Source organism: Cervus elaphus, chromosome 25, assembly GCF_910594005.1.
Source record: "Cervus elaphus chromosome 25, mCerEla1.1, whole genome shotgun sequence".
Lineage (NCBI taxonomy): Eukaryota > Metazoa > Chordata > Mammalia > Artiodactyla > Cervidae > Cervus > Cervus elaphus.
The window spans coordinates 7,703,221-7,724,622 of record NC_057839.1 but is presented as its reverse complement, the minus strand read 5'-3'; the positions used below and the strand labels follow the sequence as shown (position 1 = coordinate 7,724,622).

General features: G+C 48.2%; 1 protein-coding gene across 1 annotated transcript in view; it reads left to right on the top strand.

Annotated features, from left to right (window-relative positions):
- The window catches only part of SH3PXD2B (SH3 and PX domains 2B), a 117,013-nt gene that overhangs the window by 70,846 nt on the left and 24,765 nt on the right, over positions 1-21,402 (top strand). Inside the window, exons 6-8 of the mRNA XM_043887578.1 lie at positions 4,240-4,265; positions 12,111-12,245; positions 17,637-17,741. Of these exons, the coding sequence (XP_043743513.1) occupies positions 4,240-4,265; positions 12,111-12,245; positions 17,637-17,741 (266 nt within the window). The remainder of the gene's footprint in view (positions 1-4,239; positions 4,266-12,110; positions 12,246-17,636; positions 17,742-21,402) is intronic.

The following is a 21,402-nucleotide window of genomic DNA, read 5'->3' as shown; positions in this document are numbered from 1 at the left end:
AGCAGAGACAGGGTCAACCCATTCAAGTGTGTTAATTTCCTAAATGTTTCCCGCAAGTGCCACCCACGCTGAAAGCCCGGAAAACAATCCCAGTTCTTGCCTTTGGGAGCCTTACGGGCTGGTGGGCATTTTTTGAGCTAGGAAAGAGAGAAGCTGGTTGGCATTAAAGTTCAAGAGTAAGAAGCTCTTGACTCGTAGTTGGAAGGGGAAAATCTCTTTGCTCAGTTTTTCTGTTGCTTTTACTATTGTATATAGTAAGGAATATTTTGTTATTGTTTATATAGTAAGGAATTAGCTTTGCTGTATTTGTTGTAAATATTTTTCCCTTTTATCATACATTTATATTTTGTTTCTGGATTTTATGACGTGTATAAGTTTTATATTTTTGGGAAATCAAATCTGGTGCCCAGATTTCTCAGTTGTGACTTCTTTCACTTGCTTTCAGTCTAAGAAGGGCACTTATCATTCAGACACAAGATAGTTCCATTAATTTTTTTCTAGTTGATTTATGGTTTGGGGTTTCTTTTAGTATTTACTCGTTAAATCGATTAGAATTCATTCCAACTTACGGTATGTGCTGAGAATCTAAATTTTTCTACAGTTATAACTTTTTTTGACTGCTAGAAGAAATCTCACTGCTCCAGTTATTTAAAAACAGAAAATAAACAAAAAAGACCATGACCTGTAGTGTTCAATGATCATTTCCCTTCCTTCCCTCAGGAATAATACAAGAGAAAAATAGCACCTGCCCTCAGGAGATTTCTATACTGGTGGGAAAGGCTGTGTGAGCATGTGAATACATGTGTGCATGTCACACACAAACACGCACACAGATAAGAACATAGACTAAAAATACAAAACGCAGCCTAGACTGTACCCCCCAAAAGCACAAAGTGACAGCTAAGATAAGCTAACCAGCACCCTCCAGAGTGTATCTACCTGGTTCCAAGAGGTTTCCTGGAAGGAAAGGGAAGTTTCCTGTCTCTCTGTCCATTCCCTGCTGTGTGACCTTGGACAGGTGACTTGACTTCTCTGAGTTTCTCTTTCATCAGTAAAGTGGGCATAGCTAACCTTGCTCACATCTTGGTTAAGCAGTATCCTGCTCATAAAGGGTGATGATGGTGTCAGGCACATGACAGATACTTACCTAGTGATGCCTTCCTGTCCTTAAGCCAGGCTTTGACAAGGAAGGACGGGAGGAAGGACGGAAGGAAGGAAGTTAGTTGCTGAGAGCCCATGGGGTGTCTCTGGGGCCCCAGCAGACAGCGTCACCTAACTGCTGCTGTTTAGGGAGGAATGAACTGTGAGGGCAGCCGTTCAGTGGCCTTAGTCCCTGATCAAGTCTCTGACGCTCAGCCCTGAGTAAGGCTTGCAGTGGAAATTGGGAGATTTGCCCAGCAGTTTCTAAGCAAAGACATCATGGGTTCCAAATGGTGCTTTTAGAGGCAGTTTTTTTGCTGCCATACCTGGGAAAACTTGGAATCACCCTAAGCAAGTCTCACAGAAGAAACAGCGTACTTATTTGAGCCCACACAAGCTGCTGCTTGACCCCAGGAGCCCCCTGCTGCCCCTCACTCCCCGCTCCAGCTGGGCCAGTGCGGCGGTAGCGATGGGAACACAGCAGGGCGGGAACCAGCATTTCAGGTGTCCCGGACCACGCCCAGGTCACAGCCTGGAGGGCCATGCGGGCAGAGGGCACTCTGCTTAGAAGCAGACTTAAGAGGCCTTTGCTGGTGTGTCCTGAACCCGGCCATTTAAGGACAGCTCCACCCGCAGGACGGTCGGGGTTTGGTCAGACAGTGAGCCCCAGCCAGGCCTGCCGCGTTCCAGTCCTGGGAGAAGCACACCTCTGCGGGCTTCCGTGTCTCCATACCTGTGGAGCGCAGTGATGGGAGGGTCCTGGGGGTCAGTCCAGGGACAGCACTCTGACCCTGTCCGCAGTGAACGGCTGGGACTGGGAGCGGGGAGATTCCCTGTCACCCTCACCTTCCCCCACACGGGGTGTGATGCTGGGCCTCGCTGGACAATGCCTGGCCAGAGGATGTCACTCCTGACCTGCCCAGCCCTGCTGCTGCTTCCAGACTTGAGGGAGGGCAGTCCCTGGCTCCAGAGCTTAGCTCCCTGCTCCCCAACTTTTCAGATTACACCAAAACATTACGAAAAACCCATTTCTTCAGAAAAGATACAGAAATGGCCAGTGGGCATATGAAAAGATGCTCAGCATCCTTCAGTCAGTTCAGTACAGTTCAGTCGCTCAGTCGTGTCTGACTCTTTGTGACCCCGTGAATCACAGCACGCCAGGCCTCCCTATCCATCACCAAGGAGTTTACTCAAACTCATGTCCATCGAGTCAGTGATGCCATCAGCCGTCTCATCCTCTGTCGTCCCCTGTTCCTCCTGCCCCCAATCCCTCCCAGCATCAGGGTCTTTTCCAATGAGTCAACTTCGCATCAGGTGGCCAAAGTACTGGAGTTTCAGCTTCAGCATCAGTCCTTCCAAGGAACACCCAGGACTGATCTCCTTTAGGATGGCCTGGTTGGATCTCCTTGTAGTCCAAGGGACTCTCAAAAGTCTTCTCCAACACCACAGTTCAAAAGCATCAACATCCTTAGCCATCAGAAAATGCAAGTCCCGACCATAGGGAGATACCACTTCATACCCACTAGCGTGGCTGGACTCAGAAAGACAAGACAGTAACAAGTGGTGTTGAGCACATGGAGGAATTGAAACCTCCTTACGTTGCTGGTGAGAATGTAAATGGTGTAGCCGCTGAGGGAGACAGCCTGACAGTTCCTCAAAAATTAAACCTAGAGTTACTGTTTCATCAGCGATTCCATCCCTATGTATATAACCAAGAGAAATAAAAATATGTACGTGAAAATTTGTGTGCAAAGTTCATAAAACATCGTTTATAATAGCCAAAAAGTGGAAACCATGCAAATGTCTGGGAACAGAGAGAGTGTGATTTATCCACACAATGGGATATTATTCAGCCATAGAATGGAGTGAAACGCTGGTGTGAGCTACAGCATGGATGACCCTTGAAGGCATTATGTTACATGAAAGAAACCAGTCACAGGCCACCTATTGTATGATTCCATTCATAGTGAAAGTCCAGAATAGACAAATCCTTAGAAACAGCAAGCATGTTAATAGTTGTCAAAGGGCTGGAAGGACTGGAAATGGAGAGGAGCTGCTAAGGGGTTTCTTTTTGGATGAAAATTTCCTGGATTTGATGTTGGCAGTGGTTGCATGACTTTGTGAATATACTAAAAAAAACAGTGAGTTCTGTACCTTAAAAGAATGAAATTTATGACAAGTGAATTGTATCTCAGTCCTTAAAAATTTAGATAGACTTGGATTCAGATCCTGGCTGTGCTACTTAGAAGCTGTGTGACCTTGTGCAAGTTACTTACCCTCTCTGTGTCTCATTTTCCTTATCTGTTAAATGGGCATTTAGAGAGTACTTATTTCTGAGGTTATTATGAGTATTAAGTGACTGAACTCAAAATACCTAGCAGGATCCTGGCACAAGGTAACAGCATTTATCAGGAATTTAGTAGTAAGTATTTGCTAATATTGCTGTTGCCACTATATCTGTCTCAGCCCGACCATCTCATCTTACTTTCTGTAGCACTGGAAAGCTCTTTACTAATGGGATAGTTTACTTAAAAGTATGTTGTAAACCCTCATTTGTAACATTGTGTTCGTAATGCAGTTGTGTATAAGCTGACGTGGTTAACAAGTGTAAGAAGTGATTACTCATTCTGTATGGATTCCCGCCCGTAACAGTGTCCTGTGTGACACCGTGAGGGAGATGTGCGGTGCGTCCCACTCACCACCGAGCGTTTCCCGCTCCGACTGTGCAGCTCAGGGCACTGCCCGGGGCAGGTGAGGCCTCCCGTGCCTGATGAGGTGGCCTCAGGCCCCATGCGGTGTGGGGGCCTCCCTCCTGTTTTCAGATTGCATACCCACCCCTGCCCATCAACTCCCTGGAGCCCCCTCCGCCACAAACAGAGTGGACATGCTGTCCCCAGGGCACCAGAGCAAAGGGAGAAAATCAAAAGGAATTCCTTCTTCTAAGGAGGTCTGGGTCCCTGGGGCTGACTTGGAATTAGGTTCATTCACTGGAGATGTTGTGGGAGGGACATATCTCCTTTTCCTAGTGAAATAACCTGTAGCAGTACGCAAGAGATACTGACTCATTACTCTTCCCCACCCCTATTCTTTCCTATACAGGGAACATGTTGGGAAAAAGAAATCTGGTAAGAATATTTTCCGTTTCTCCTATTGATTAGATGTTTAGTGTACCCCTACTGAGCGATGTCCCAGGCCCTGGACACTACATGGGGTATAGAGCGATGGGATGGATGGTTGGATGGGTGGATGAATGGATGGATGGATGCTGAGGAGCAGGTGGGGCTGAGGGGACAGCGCGCAAGCTCAGCAATGCGAGTATGCAGTAGATTTGGGCCTGATCCATTCACCAGCCTCAGTGCCAGGCCTGTCTGTGGGCTTCCTTCCATCAGCCACTGATCTGGGCAGTGGTGACCGCTCTTGCAGGCAGCTCCCATACTTACTTCCACATAGTCAGTTCTCTGCCTTCCTAGTGCACTTTCATTCCCTGGACAGCATGACTCTTTCATCAAGAGCAATTGTGGAAAAAGAGAAGGTGAGATTTTGAGTATGTGCAGAGGAAAGATTGAGTTCTCACAGACCTGGGGTTGATAAGCCTAGATTTACAATCGCCCAGCTTTGTCCTCCTGCAGCCCAAGAACATCCTGCACGTCTGCAAAGGGCCAAGCCCATGCCACATCTGGAGCCAACATGGCCTTCAGAGCTTTCCAGAGTTCTAAATTCTTTTATTTATCCGGAACTCCAGGAAGTTTGAGGGGGTTGATGAGGAAGAGGGGAGAGGAGGCCAAGCAGAGATCCCCGAAGTGAAAAAGGATGCCTTCTTTATCATGGGCCTCAGTTTCCTCATCTGTAAAATGAGGATAAGGATAGCATTCTACCTTGTAGGATTATTACAGGATTTATTAATATAATAATATGTAAAGCGCTTAGAACAGTGTGTGCCTTGCTCTAAGGATATATGTGCTCTTTTTATGCTACTATTATTCATTCAAAGCACAAGGGTGCTCTCATCCAGCATCTCTAATAATGCCAAATTCAACATCTTTTATCCCTTTACTTCCCCCTGGTACCAGGCGTGTGGTCAGCTTTACAGGCCCCAAGGCTATTCTTGCAGGGAAGAGTAGAAAAGAACTCCATCTCTTTGCCTCAAGGTATGGGGTCATGCATGAAGTCCAGCCTTTTCCCAGTCTGTTTATAGCTCTGCTTTCTAGCTTAATAGGTACTGGCCGGAGCCGTGACATCCTGCTAAAGCTACAGATAGCCCTTGAGCCCTGAGGATAATGATAGGCTTCTCAGAAAAGAGCAGAGAGGAGAAGAGAAGCACACAGTCTTAGGCTGGTAGTAGAGCTCCTGGCTTTGAGTGTGCGGAGGCTTTCTGGGAGGGGATGGGTGGGAGGGAGGCAGGAAACAGCTCTGGTTGGTGAAAACAAAGGTATTCAGTCAGAAGAGGCTTAATGAGGGGACTGGTCTGGAAAAGAAAGAAGGAGCTCTATAATTTGTGGTGACCACTGTTGCATCATTCACCTGCAATGATGGGGGACAGATTTATTTATAGTTCAACTGGGTGGAAAATAGCATCTTTCTTCATTCAGACTAAGAACCCTTGCTGGGATTAGCCTTATTTTTTTATCTGACCTTTGAACACTTTCTTTAAGTTAGAACAAGCCTCCCTGATTAAATTCAAAAAGGATTTAATGTTGACAGCCCAAGCCCTGCAGTTTCTATGCCAGAATTGTGAGTTGAAGAAGGTTTATCTCTCCAGAATGTGCCTGTTGTGGCTGGCTGGCTGGTTCCTGCAGACTTTGGCTAATGTGGTCTCAAATTCTGCTCATCCTGCAGGAAAACAAATCCTCCTACCAAAATTTAACAGAGCATGTGATTATTTAAGGACCATCTCTTTCTGATTTTTCTACCCTTTACTTATCAAAGTAGTCTCTTGTTTGGGGGCTCTTTCAGCAAGACAGACAGTATAGTGAATTTCTAGAAATAAAGTCCTACTTTACCATTACTCATCAGTTAAAAAATTCTAAAGCTACCATCATGAAGGAAAAAGAAATAGCCAAACAGAAAGCTTTTGTGGTAGGTGAAAGCTTTTACCTTTCGAAGATATTTTATAGTATAATACTTCCTTAATGATAAAACTGCCCTTCTACTGTCCTTTCTCCTGACCTTTCCCTTCTCTCTTGTTCCCTGCTGGACCACAGTACTGACATTTCTAGAAATATTTGGTTTCACACTTGTAACTCCTAGAACTTAGTTCTACCTGCATCAGTGTCTAAGTGCTGTGATTACTGCATTACAAAGCCTGGTTGCAATATCACAGTCCTCTACTGGGTGTCTCCACCTAACCCTTAGTGGCCTGTGGCCTAGTTTGAGACTCCTGGTAGATCAAATGAATGATTTTTTGATAAGTTGAGCCCTCTGGGTAAAAGGAAGGTAACCTGCCCTGAAAGAACTGATGCTAAAACAGCAGCTCCAATTCTGAGCCACTTAGTGGCAGGAAACTACAGTCTAAAGCTACTGTTAGAGAAGAATAGGAAGGAGATGTAAGTAAGGCTCAGACCTGGCCCCTGAGCAAGTCTTGGAAGGAGCGCCATCCCTGAGCCCTGAGCCAGCACCTGGCCTGCTCATGCCAGCTCAGAGTCCCCCACCCTGCCCCCTGCCCTCCTCGTTTCCTGACTTCATGTCTTGTTCACGTGAGTCCCATCACTCCCCGGTCCTGTCACTGCTTATGGTTATCCTAGACTGGTTGGCAGCTTGGTGAGGAGAGTTGGCGCAGAAATGAGTAGATCAGTCCATTGAGCAGAGTCCTGACAAATGTATGTGGTACCACTGGACCACCATCAGTTGTTAAAAGCAGGTGGCAACTGCTAAACTTTCTGGACACATAACCTGACTTACCCGGACCCTGACTTAACCAGAGCCTCCGTCCCTACTTATAGACAAGAAGGAGTAGTCTTTGGCGAGTGTAAGGTGGACAGGTGCCTGCCGATGACTCAGCCCAGTGTGTTCCCAGGAAGAGGCCCTCGCTGTGTGGAGCAGGACGGGTTTCTAGATGTCTCCAGTTCATCCTTTGTTCAGTCACAGCACAGATGTTCATTGAGCCTCTGTGCTGAATGAAGAAGACCAACATGGTTATTTGTTCATTGTCTGTTAAGCACCTACTGTGTGCCTGACAGTGTTCTAGGTCCCCAGGGAATGCAAAGGCCAGCATCATGTGGGAAATAACCTCACAGTTTGGTAGAAAAGACAGATGTGTAAACAAAATAAAACAGTGTAAATGCTGTGTAAGAAGGCATTTGAGTGTCTCCCTGAGGTCAGAAGTCATTTAAAACTGTTTTAAAATATTCATTCTTTTGTTCAAGTATTTATTAAGCCTTTGCAGATGCCATTTCACGTTCTGGGGTCAAGGGTTGGCAAACGTTTTTTCTCTAAATGGCCAGATAGTAAATAGTTTAGGCATTGCAAGCTGCATACAGACTCTGTCACTAATAGTAATTTTTTTGTTTCCTCTTCTACTTACTCTCCCTCTTATTCTTTACAAGGTTTTAAAAACATAAAAGTACATTCTTTGCTCCCCTTGCACAAAAATGGACCATGGGCCTGTGAGCCTTTAGGGAGTGTGGGTACAGCAGTAAACAAGAACCGGAGTCCCTGCCCTCGTGGGAGCTTATGTTCTAGAGTAGGAAAACAGGCAAGGAGACAAGGAAATACGTAGAATTCATGATAGTTTTTAAAAAGCATGATGGCACAAAATAAAAAGCAGTGAAGTCGTGCAGGGTGGTCAGGGGACATCTCTGATAAGATGCCACTTGAGCAGGAACCTGAAGGAAGGGAGGGAGGAGGCCCTGCAGATATCTAGAGGAAACTTATCCCTGGCAAGGGAACAGCAAATGCACAGTGCCCTGAGGTGGACATTGCTTTGTGTTATCAAACAGTGGCAAGGAAGCTTGAGCATAGTAACTAAAAATAAATGTGCCTTTACATTTTTAATTTTGTTTCTTAGTTCACATTCCATAGATAGTCCAGAAGTAATACTGTGTTTGACGATAAGAGTGACCCAGACTCCTGTCTTGCTGCTCTGCCACACGTGGCCAGCATTTTCTGAGGTCATCTCACAGCCCAAGGTGGCTGCTGCAGCACCAGCCATCACTTGCACATTTTCACAAGCAGTAACAATTAAAGAGTGAAATAGAGTAATCCCCTCCTGTAATGATTCTTACCAAGCAGTTACATAGAACCCTTCTACTTATATCCTGCTGGCTAACAGTTAGTCACGTGACCACTCCCAGCGTGAAGGAGTCTCATTCCAAGTAGCCCTGTGCCAAGCTAAAACTCAGGCAAGTCTATTTACTGCAGAAGAAAGAATGGGGGAGAAGTAGCCATCTGTGCCGCGTTGGAGAGAGTGGAGAAGTAACGATCAGCACAGTCCAGGGAGGGCTTGTAGGCCAGTGGGACTCCTCCTAAGTGAAGTGAAGGCCATTGCCAGGCCTTGAATTTCAAACTGTGATCTGCTTTTTTTTTTAAGTGTGATTCTTTTAGCTGCTGTGTCCAGAACAGACTGTAGGGGTCAAGGCTGGCAACAGGAGGCCAGTTAGGAGGCTAAGAATAGGTGCTTCCTATTTGAATGCAGAGGAGAAGAGGAGACATCCCAGGCAGAGATAACAGCTATGCAAAGGCGCCTACATGCTTTCCAGTTTTACAAGTGAGCCAGGAATGAGGTGGCCAAAAAGTATAAGCAGAGAGAAGAGAAGAGTGCAGGTCATGGAGAACCTGAGGTACAAGGGAGCCACAGCAGGTGCTGGGCGGAGGGTGGCGTGATCAGAGTACAGTTCTGAGTGAGTGCTCTGGCTGCAGTGTGGGGGACACACTGGAGGGGCGGGATGGAGAGCAATCACAGGGTGCCCGCCTCTGCACCCCTGGCCCCAAGAAGCCGTTCTCAGACCCTGGTGCAGAGGATGTGGCTTCATGAGGATGTGGGTGAAGCGAGGTGATAGAATGCTAGCAAGAATGTCCTCCCACATCAGGCCTGTGGCTCTGGGAGGGTGAGTCCTGACGGCCACCTCTAGGGGCAGCAGAGAACCACCCCCCTACACACACACACACATGTGCACAGACACCTCCTGCCCCTTCTGGCCTGCCCAGAAGACCTGGGCTGTCTCTGAGCACTAACCCGAGCAGCAGTCTCCGCTTGCAGCCTGATGATGTGGGCACTTCTCTTCTGTCTCTCTAGTTCTTTGTCTCCAGTTGAGACCCAGGGAAGCGTAGTTACATGAACCCAGCCCCAAAGGGGTTAAAACAGAAGAAGCTGCGTTCCTGGGGCTCCAAACCCTAGGGCAGGCTGTATTCTGGGGTAAAAACTGCAGACCCATGGTTTCTATCTGTTGCATTCACTAGGGAATGTGTCTCCCGCTCACAATGACCTGAGCCAAGAGGCTCTAGCAAGCCAGCGTCTGCTTTACTCATTCACAGGAGAGTACCTCTTAGGAGCACAGTGCCGGGGGTTAAGGTCACTGTCCAGAAGGGCAGCAGGGAGGGCGCAGGCACTAGCCTGCTCTGGGGCCACTGAAAGGTGTTACCACTCAAGTGACCAGGCTGGTTTGGGCCATCTGTCTTGCTTGAGGCTGGGAGGAAGTCAGCTCTGCAGACTGACCTAGGTGAGAGGTAACAGGGGAGAAAAGGGCTGGCAGTTGTGAGGACCGCCCTGAAGCTGCAAAGAAATAAGACCTGGGGGTGGTCGGGGGGACCACAGGGGAGGAGAGCAAGACCTCAGACACCCTTCCTTCCTACCATCTTTTCTTTCCTCACCTGCTGCCACCACATGGACCTGGTTCAGATCTGGCCTTGTCACCAGCTAGCTGTGGGATCTGAGGCAAGTTACCTGATATCTGAGCCTCTGTTTTCTTGTCCATAAAAGGAGAGTGGTAATACCCCCTTCCAGGGCGGTTGTGTCAAGGTGGTTTATGAACAGTGTAGCCTGTGGTAGGCATTCACATGGGGCCACTTCCCTCCCGGTCTTCTGAACTCTAATTCCACATCTTCCTTCTCTTTTTTCCCCCTCTCTTTGTCTGTTCTTGCGCTTTCTCCACCCAGGGTACGTGCAGCAAGCTTACCGTGGGGCCCTGCCATTTTGCTTTGTACCCTCAGCCTGGAAGGGTGAGTGGCCAGAGCTTGGTCACAGAGCCAAAATGCAGTGACCCTTCACCCGGCTACCATGCCCTGCTCTGATTTTCTGCCTTAGAAACGCAGAAAGCATGGTTCTAACAAAGGGCTCTTGTGTTGCTTCTGGATGCCAGAGTCTGGGGTGCAGTGGCCTGCTGATAAATACTTCACAACCAGCCCTCTGATGGAAAGCCCCGCTTTGTAGCATTTGCCAATTTCCATGGTGTAAATACTCCCACTATGGCCCGTTTCAGTAAGGCACCACCCAGCAGAATTGGGAAGAGATGTACAAACTCAGCTCCATATGGGTGTATTGGGACACAGAATATAAACGGCTTTTTGGCAGTTTATGGAAACAATCTAAGGGAATACTTCAAATCAGGACTTTGAGAAAACCAGGCCTGGTGGCAACAAGAGCCAGGCTGCCCTCCCACCACATTCAGCTTGCTGCTCTGAAAGCGCTGCCCCCTCTGTTTGGAGTGTCTGATGTCCTTTTACATTATCCATATCCTGTGATAGCTTTCATTGATTTCTCGGATATGTCTTAGTACCTAACCAGGGCTGCACAGCACTGCATCCCGTGGAAAGAGCCTCCTCTGGGTCTCCTCTCCCCCACTGCCCCTGCCCTCGTTCAAAGCTACCATCCTGTCTTGTCTGCAAATCTACAATCTCCATCTGGTCTCCTGCTTTTTTTCTTGCTAGGCTCTAATCCAGTCTTCATGTGGCAGCCAGAATTGTCTTTGGAAAGATGTAAATCTTGTCATTCCCTTCTTAAAGCCCTTCAGTGGCTTTCTCCTTGAGGGTTTAAAAAAATCCAGACTCCTTGCCTTGGTCCAGCAGGCCCTCCCTGCTCTGGCCTATGTCTGCCAGGGTGATCTCAGACAGGACTGCCCTCTCCTCACTCCTGGACGTTAGCCACCCCATTCCAGTTCCTCGAAGGCTCCCGGCCTGCCTGTCCTGTCCAACAGTTAGCCTGCATTGCTCTGTCCCCATTTCTTTATGCCTTCTTGTCTCGGAGGTCTTTGCTTTATGTCACCTCCCTAGAGGGGTCTGCTGACCGCTCCATTTAATGTAGTCTCCTTTTTCCGCTCATTCTTTGTCTGCCATCTTGTTCGTTTCCAGCAATGCATCGATCAAAAACTTGTTGTTCAGTCACTAAGTCGTGTCCAACTCCTTGTGACCCCATGAACTGCAGCATGCCAGGCTTCCCTGTCCTTCGCTATCTCCTGGAGTTTGCTCAAATTCATGTCCATTGAGGTGGTGATGCTGTGTAACCATCTCATCCTCTGCTACCTCTTTCTCCTTTTGCCTTCAGTCTTTCCTAGCATTAGAGTCTTTTCCAATGAGTCAGCCCTTCACATCAAGTGGACAGTATCAGCTTCAGTATCAGCCCCTTTAATGAATATTCAGGGTTGATTTCCTTTTGGATGGATGGGTGGCAACAGATGGATGTTTGCTTGGATGGATGATGAGTGGATGCTTAGTTGAGTGGATGATGATGGGTGAATAATGGCAGATCGATAGATAGATAAATAGATATGAATGAATGGACTTTCCCACTAGGCTGTCATCCTCTTTGGGGCAAGTGCCATATCATAATCAACTCTGAACCCTCAGTGCTTAGACAGGGACAGGCATGTGGTAAATTGCAGTGGATGAGTGAGCAAATGAATGAAAGAATAAATGGATGCGGTGACCATTGAGACCAGTCCTGCCACAGGTTCTTTCTCTAACTGGAATATCCTCATGACCCACCTACCGCCTCCTGTTCCTTCACATGTGGATTGTGTGATGACAATTTGTATCCCCAGGGGGTGACCTGACCTCAGTGGACCCCATGGTCTTGGAGCAGTATGTGGTGGTGGCAGACTACCAGAAGCAGGAGAGCTCGGAGATCAGCCTCAGCGTGGGGCAAGTGGTGGACATCATCGAGAAGAATGAGTCAGGTAGGGGGCCCGGATGCCCTCCCTCCCGCCCTACACTGTCACCAAGCCGTTGGGCCAGGGGACACTGGGGAGTGCAGAAACTGCAGTAGCCAATCCAGGCTGGTCAGCTTCCACAGATCCAGCTGATGACTCTCTAGAAATCTGACCTTGTTTGATCACAATGCTTGAGTACCCCACTTGGTCACAGCTCACCAACATCCTTTTGGTCACATGTTATCAGCTTGTTCTGAGGTTCACATTTGATAAACATTCCTTCTGGTTTCAAAGCACCTGGAGACAAGAGCCCCCCATTACAATGGAACTTTGCTCTGTTGATTTGCCTTTGGCCACCGTGGGAGTCCTCAGGAAGGTTCTGTCAGCTGTGGCTCTGGCGGGATGGACACCCTGCCTCAGCCTTCTTGCTGTCACAGGAACCACGGTTTACATACCATCAGACCTCAGAGATGTTGCAGATTCAGTTACAGACCACTGCCGTAAAGCAAATCACGTGAATTTTTTTTGGTTTCTCAGTGCAAATATAAGCCCATAATACCGTGGGCTTCCCTGGTAGCTCAACTGGTAATGAATCCACCTGCAATGCAGGTGACCCTGATTGGATTCCTGGGCTGGGAAGTTCCCTTGGAGAAGGAATAGACTACCCACTCCAGTATTCTTGGGCTTCCTTGGTGGCTAAGATGGTAAAGAATCCTCCTGCAATGAGGGAGACCTGGGTTCGATCCCTGGGTTGGAAAGATCCCCTGGAGGAGGGCATGGCAACCCACTCCAGGATTCTTGCCTGGAGGATCCCCATGGACAGAGGAGCCTGGTGTGCGACAGCCCATGAGGTCACACAGAGTTGAGCATGACTGAGTGACTCGGCGCAGCAGCACAGCATATAATACTGTGATCTGTTAAACGTGTAATAACATTGTGTCAAAGAAACAATGTACGTACCTTAATTTAAAAAATACTCCCTTGCTAAAAAATGCTGACCATCATCTGAGCCTCCAGCGAGTCATAAACTTTTTGCAGTAGATCACCAATCACAGGGTGGTCCAGTGGCTAAGATTCTGTGCTCCAGTGCAGCTGGCCTGGCTTCAGCCCCTGGTTAGGGAACTAGAACGCACACGCCACAATTTAAAAAGATCCTGTATGCTACAATTAAGACCCGGTGCAGCCAAATAAATAAATAATTTTTTTTTAAAAAGATCACAGATCACTGTAACAAATATAATAAGGATTTAAAAGTTTGAAATATTGGGAGAATTACCAAAATGTGACAGAGACAGAAAGTGAGCAAATGCTGTAAGAAAAGTGACGCTGATAGACTTGCTTGATGTAGGGTTGCCACAAACCTCCAATTTAAAAAAAAAATAAAAATAAAACACATTATCTGTGAAATGCAGTAAAGAGAAACACCATAAAACATTTGTCTGGATACTGGCCGGGACAGAGTGTGATGAGATGCTGAGGAACTTAACCTGAACTCCGCATTTCACAGCCATCCAGGTCGTTGATCAAAAAGGTGCTTCAGGGATTAAATGAGGCAATACATAGAGAGTGCCCAAGCCTGTGTTTGACACACAGCAAGTGCTCAAAAATATGAATTTCCTTCCATTTTGTCTTCTTTAGCCAGAATAGGGCATTGGCGCCATTGAAGACAGAGATCAAGGAGCAGGGCATAAGTGGACCCTCTCCAGGAAAAAGTGACATAAACCCACTGACTTTGCTGTGGCTAAAATGTGACGTTGGCTAGCTGTATTAGTGGGCCAATCTCTGTGATATCCCAGTGACTAGCTAAGGTCTAACAAATAGGGGAAAAACCATTTCCAGAGTCTCTGGAGTGTGTCCCCTTTAGTCAGGAGATGAGCATTTAGCCAACCAAAACTCCTTGATTACTCAATACAGCAGTTGTTATTCCTGCTTCACAGCTGAAGACATGAAGACTCCAAGTGACTCGGTCACTCACCCAGAATCTCGTGACAGGTTGCCGAGCTGGAACTCCTAAGCAGTTCCAGCTGGCCCCAAAGCCATGTGACGTTCTAATTCCTGGAAATGAGTATAGTCAGCTCGTGGGTGTGACTGAGATGCTCCATGGAGACTGAAGAAGGGAGCACCCACCCCCCTTCCCCCGCTTTGCTTCGGCCTCTTGAGTGATGTTAGGAAGAACATGTTGCTGGGAGGAGAGGAGGAGCAGGGATGGGGTGGGAGACGAGCCTGGTGTGTCCAGAGGGCAGCAGGGGAAAGAGGACAGATGCTCAAATCTTCAAGTGGTCCACAAAGTCAACGTTTATTTTTAGTTATGTTTTACTTACCCAAGTAATATATGGATACGTTCTTCTTGAAACATTAATAATAAAGTTAAAATGTAATTTTTTCCACCAACTTCTTGCCTGGTCCCCTTTCCAGACATAAGTTGTTGCTCTTCTGTCAGTTTGGGGTGAATGCTTCTTGATAATTGTATATGCAAGTGTATATAAGTATGTATATATGTGTGTGTGCATATGTGTGTACATATGTGTATATGCAGAGTGTACACATTTGTACATGTGTGTATGCATACATATCTGCATGTGCATACGTACATGTATAACTGTGTACACACATACATACAGGTCATATTTCATGCATATTTTATAGGTTTTTTAACCCCAGTGGTGTATCATTCTATCATTTTGACCTGCAGCTTGCTTTTCCTTTTTTATTCATTGTTGTTGTTGTTAAATTTTTTTATTTTTGTTGGTGCCGAGTGGCATTCAGGATCTTAGTTCCCCAACCAGGGATCGAGCTCGGACCCCCTGCAGTGAAAGCACAGAGTCGTAACTACTGGTGGTGGCTTAGTCACTCAGTCATGTCCGACTCTTGCAACGCCATGGACTGTAGCCCACCAGGATCCTCTGTCCATGGGATCCTCCAGGCAAGAATACTGGAGTGGGTTGCCATTTCCTTCTCCAGGGGATCTTCCCAACCCAGGAATCGAATGTGGGTCTGCTACATTGCAGGTTTATCCTTTACCGACTGAGCTACCAGGGAAGCCCTCTTAACTACTGGACCGCCGGGGAAGTCCAAACTTAAGTTAACTTTTCTTAAGTGAACTTTTAGCTCTTACCCCCATAACATCTGCGCCCTATTTGAAAAGATGGCACACTGTCAGTCTCACCTTCCTCTAGTATGAACAGTATATCTCTGTGTACCTGTGAGTGTCTCTTTAAGTTAGATACCCAGAAGACCGGCTTGGCAGTGGGCTTCCCAGGTGCTGGTAAACCTGCCCGCCAGTGCAGGAGACATAAGAAATATGGGTTCGATCGCTGGGTCAGGAAGATCCCCTGGAGGCGGAAATGGCAATCCACTCCAGTATTTTTACCTGGAGAATCCCATGCACAGAAGAGCCTGGTAAGCTATGGTCCAGGGGGTCTCAAAGAGTTGGACATGACTGAAATGACTTAGCATGCACGTACCCAGAACACTGCAGGACCATAAGATAGGCACATTTTAAATCTTAAGACACAGCCAAGTAACCTGCTTCCAAACTGTGGCCAAACCCATTTACTCCTCCTCTAGCAATGTATGAGGCATTAGTGCCAAGAGTTAAGAGCTGAGGCTTTGAAGCCAGACGGCCTGGGTGTGAATTTCGGCTCTACCACTTTCTCGGTGACGTTGGTCACGTCACTGCCCCTCTCTGAACTCTGCTTCCCCATCTGTAAAATAGGGTCGTAATAGAACACAGCTCAGGCTGCCGTGAGGACCGGGCAGGTCAGTGGTAGATACGAAGCTCTGTGATAGATGGTCTGGTGCATCGCTGCCATCGTTGCTGTTGTGACAGTTTCTTTATCTGCCACACAGATGCCTACAAAGATGAGGCCTTAGGAAGGCATATATGGCATATTTCCTGATTTTCCACAGGCTTATCAACCCCATTCATTCATATACACACATACATACACACCCACACTGCTCAGCCACCAAAACATGTTTTAAGAGGTGCACCCAGTCAAGCGAAGCCGAAGGTCGCTTCTACTTCAAGGAGCTTGCAAGCCAAGGCCTCCCTGTGAGACCAGGAAGCTAGTTCAGAGTCTGCCCCTTCTTTCTCTTCTCCTTTGGGGTCTCCAGGGCCTGGAGGTCTCTGATCTTGCAGCACAGATCCTATTTTTCCCATTTATGCTGTGCATGAGCCAGTTGGGCTCTGAGTTGATGCCCTATGACTGTTGTAATGAATTACCACAAACTTACAGACTTAACACAGCTTTATCATCATATGGTTTGAGGGGTTAGAAGTCCAGAATGGGTCCCACTGGACTAAAAGGCACTGTCGGGGCTATGTTCCCTTCTGCAGGTTCTGCTTCTTTGCCTTGTCCATTTTCTAGAGACCACCCACATCCCTCAGCCTGCGGTCCTTTCCTCCATCTTCGGGTCTAGCAGTTGCCGCCTTCCATGCCTTTCTTCCTTACCCACATCTCCCAACTGTTCTGCCTCACTTGAGATTATATCGGGCCCATCCAGATAAGCCAGGATAACTTCCTATTTGAGTTCAACGGATTAACAATCTTAATCGTGTCTGCAACCTTAATTGTAACTGTTTGCCACATGACTCATTACTCTGCCGACCACAGGCCCCGTGAGAGCCCTTTCTCTAAAGAGGGAGGGCCTGAGTCTGAGTGAACAGCCTCTCAAACTGTTACATCTGCAGGCAGATTTACCTTGACATGAATAGAGGCAAAATCTGTCTCAGATGAGTTACTAGGGCAGTGGTTTCAGTGTCAGAGAGCCCTGGGTACAAGTTGCAGCCCAGCCATAAGCTCTGTGAACTTGGACAAGTCTTCCTCTTGTAGCCTCAGTTTTGTGTGTGCAGTAGGGATAATATAATACAGGTAAAATGGTAAGTGCTTTGCTCACCTTAGTGAAGGTAGCTACTTTCTTGACTCTCGTCTTTTAGCACAACCTTTCTCCACATCCCCACCCCTGACTCCCTTCCCCAGCCCTGTCCCAGGCTCAAGAGCAGGTTTCCCATTAGCCTGTCTGTAGCATTTAACAGTCAGTAAACATGGGTGTGCTCGGTCGCTTCAGTCATGTCCGACTCTTTACGACCCTACGGACTATAGCCCACCAGGCTCCTCTGTCCATGGGATTCTCCAGGCAAGAATCCTGGAGTGGGTTGCCATGCCCTCCCCCAGAGAATCTTCCCAACCCAGGGATCGAACACACATCTCTTATGTCTCCTGAGTTGTCAGGCGGGTTCTTTACCACTAGCACCGTCTAGGAAGCCCTGCGTGGGTCGTTGCGTGCTGCTAGCGAAGTGGTGACTCTTCAGCCTCACGCTGAGCATTGACTGCTCTCCTGGCTGAGTCTCATTGTGTTCTGACGCGCAGGCCTCCTCCCTGACCCACTGCCTTCCGTCTGCACTCTCTCTCCCAGGCTGGTGGTTCGTCAGCACTGCCGAAGAGCAAGGCTGGGTCCCCGCAACCTGCCTGGAAGGCCAGGACGGAGTGCAAGACGAGTTCTCCCTGCAGCCTGAAGAAGGTAGGAGGGGCCAGGCCTGCGGTGCCGCCGGCCATCGCCCGCGGGGGCCTCCTCTCCCAGCGCCTCCCCTTCAGCCTCTGCCTCTGAGTCTCAGCCGCTCCCTGGCTCAGGCTGTATAGCCTGTGGACGGAAGCCAGGCCCCGGGGCTGGGACGGGGCGAGCCCGCCCACTCCTGGGGGCCGTGGGGAGCCAGTCCAGGTGAGCCTGGCCAGAGCTGGGGCCCTGATGCCTCCGTGGGGCCTCGGAGGGCCCGGCCCAGCTGGATTGCTGTCCACACCCCAGTCATCCTCCCTTGAATCATTCTGATGGCCAAGGCGCTGGGGCTGCTTCTGGCTCATTTACAAAACATCTGAAGCCATCTGTAAACATCTCTGTTTTGTCTGCTTTCTGTGTTGGTTTAATGGCCCAGCTTGGGTGTCAGGATCAGAACTGACCCTCTCCAGTCACTTCTGTTTCCCAGGGATCTTTGCCTACAGGTGTCCTAAAGAGTGGGTCCTGCTGCATCAGAAATCCTAACCCAGCCACCTCCCCTCCTCTCACCCCCCAAGCATTCCTAAATCGAGACCATGAACTCACTTTAGGTACTAAACAAAAGGGTTCTAGAGTCAGGCCTGAATTTGACTCTCACCACTGAATTTGAATTTGTACCACTAACTGGCTGAGTGATCTTGGACCAACAACTTCACCTTTCTATGCCTCAGCCACCTCCTCTAAAAATGGAAATGATGGTATTGACATCTTGGGATTTTTTTTTTAAGTTAAATGAGATCCCACATGCAAAGCAGTTGGCAAGAACCTAAAATAATAAATAACTAGGAACGGTTTTTATCACAGAGCTGTGGCTTACCTAGGGTTGAATATCTGGTGCTTCTAGCTGACTCTTTAGAAAGCACAGAGCTTCTTATATTTGTATTTAAAAGAAAAAAAAGTGAGGAAAAGGCTATTTCTATGCTCAAAGGTTAGCAAAAAAAAGCACACACATGGTTTCGCATCTAGTTTTATTACAGCCAGCACCCGCAGAGTAAAATGCATTTTGTTTTGCTCTGTGTTTGCAGGGCCACCAGGCTCTAGGGGCAGGGCTCATGAAGAAAAAGCACAAAAACTAACTCAGCATAAAGATAGTGGTGTGCTGCATGGAAACCATAGCTCTCTTAGACAGTTAATGATGCCCACCATGGGGCGTGTCTCTGTAAAGGACTGATTATTATCCCCATTTTACAGATGGGAAAACAATCTCGGAAAGGTAGAAACACTGGCTCAGGATCACACAGCTAGAAGATGGGAGAGGGACCACATTTTCCTAAGGGTCTGTACATTTTTTCCCTCTGCCATGAGGATTTCTCTTAGGGCCTCTTCATAATCATGCTGGGAATAGCATTGTGTCTACTGGGTGGCTCTTCACTCAAGTTCAGGGCCAATACTGAGCAATTCAGTCCTTCTGAGACAGCTAGGGCTTGGCAGAGACACAGAATTAATTGCTCCTAAGTGGGAGCACATGCTGGGTGCTGCCTTTGCCTCAAGACCCTGGAGGTGCTCTCTTCTCACCCCTCCTTCTGCCCTTCTCCACATGCTGCCCGACCAGTCTCATGGAGGTACTGGTCTCTGCCCCAGCCCACGGGTCGCCGCCGGACGCTGGGGGACTTGTATGCCATCAGCTGGCGTCAAGGTGCCTACCTTGGAGTTTTCCTCCCCATTCGGTGTTCAAAACTGGATCCTGCATCTGCATGCGCCCCCTGCTCCAGGACTGCCTGTGCCTGTTGCATGTGAGAAACGGTGATCTGGTCTGTACCATGTGTGTGTTGGCATGTATGTTTGGGAGGAGGGGGCCTGGGGCATTTCTCAACCTGGGGCCCTAAAATTTCCCAGGTTAGAAAATGATACCTAGAGGTGTAGGTGCTAAAATTAATGAACAAAATAAAGCCCCTTTCTTAACTAAGGTTGTGTTATATTGCAGAGACAAAACTATCAAAGCCAGCTGTATTTTGTAGTGAATCAAAAGCAAAATATTTAAAAAATCAAGCAAAAATATAAAAGCAAGAAATGTTAAATGTAAAGACAAATCAAGTTTATTGCAAAAAGGATAAAGATCATTTTATTCTAAAATAAAGTAAAGATAAGTGATGCCTGGGGGCCTCTATAATGTTGATCCAGTGACCTGTTCCCTGTATCGGGCACATTTGAGTGACAGTGGTAAAGAAACCCATGTCACACCAGCTTAAGCAAAAGGGAAGTGCATTGACTCAGGTCACTGCAAACTCTAGGGTGGAGGCAGCTTCAAGTATGGCTGGATTCAGGAGCTTGAAAACATCTGTCAACTGAAGAAAAATGCACAACGTAAAAGTTGTGAAGTAAGTTTTATTCAGGCACCTTACTGAGGACTGTAGCCTGGGAGACAGCCTCTCGGATAGCTCTCAGGCACTGCCCCCGAAGAGGGAAGGGAGGAGCCAGGATGTATAGGGGGTTTTTGTCTGGAAAAACGAAACATGAAGTCTAACATCAAAAGATTACTGCTAATCACAAAAAGCAGACATCTTAAGTTAATGATTTTAGTGCTTTTCTATGAGTGGAAAGATGTAAGAGTCTGGACTCATTGAAATTACTCCTTTGATATGTATCTTATCTATCTTGGGCCAGTACCCAGAGCACGGAATGCTTCCTGTTTTTATCCATCTGAATTCCCCTCAGGGTGCACTCTTGGGGGTGGCTGCAGTGGCTGCTGGCTTGATGGTGGGCATCATTCTTTGTTTACTGGCTTGGCAGGTACACTTCCTCTTCCCCTGCCCTTGGCACTGAAACTTAGGCTCGCCAGCCTCAGCTCCATGCTCTGCCTTGCTGGAACCATTCTCTCATGGGGATGGTAGCTCAGGCGCTCTCTGGGGACACTCACCAAAGCGCATGCTTCTCCTTCAACACAGTCCCAGGATTTGATTCCAGCTGACCCGACTGGGTCATATACCATCCCTAAACTGATCACAGTGGCCAGTCACTTTGGCCAGGCCAGGGGTAGGTGCCCTCCCCTCCCTCTAGGTGCTGGCGAGGTCAGCCTCACCCAGCCATGTGGCTGGAGGCTCGCAGTGCCACCAGGGGAAGGGCAGACAGATGGTAAGCAGGTGGCGTCACCCACCATACAGTCCGCAAGGCCTCCCGCCTTCAGCTTTGTTAGGGATCACTGGACATTCGATACGAGTCCAGAAAGGGCCTCTGGGTCCTGGAAAACCCCCAGGAGTTTGGAGCCTGTAGTAATGACTCTCCTCAGTCTGGGACCCATGCAGTGCCCTTCTCACCTAGCCAGACAGAACTTCTCTGCCTCCACGGGGTTGGATTCCCTGCTGCAGCACCCGTGCCCCAGCCTGCATCCTGAGTGAGGAGAACCGCTGACTCCACTGTACACAGGATGTGTGGCGTTTGAGTCAGCTCAGCCCCCGCCGCGCAGGTCAGGGGGCTAGATCAATAAATAAATAAACGCCCTGTGTGTTTTCCGCCGCCTCCTGCGCCAGCTGGGCAGGCCACAGGCAGCCTGCGGTGTTTCCCCGACAGGCTCACTGTCAACATCGGCGCACAGCTGGCTCGGTGACTCCCTGGGGTCTGGGATGTAACCAAAACAGGAAGGCCCTCTTCCCCGTCTCACTGGCTCCCCTGGGCCTCTCATCTGTTATCCGTT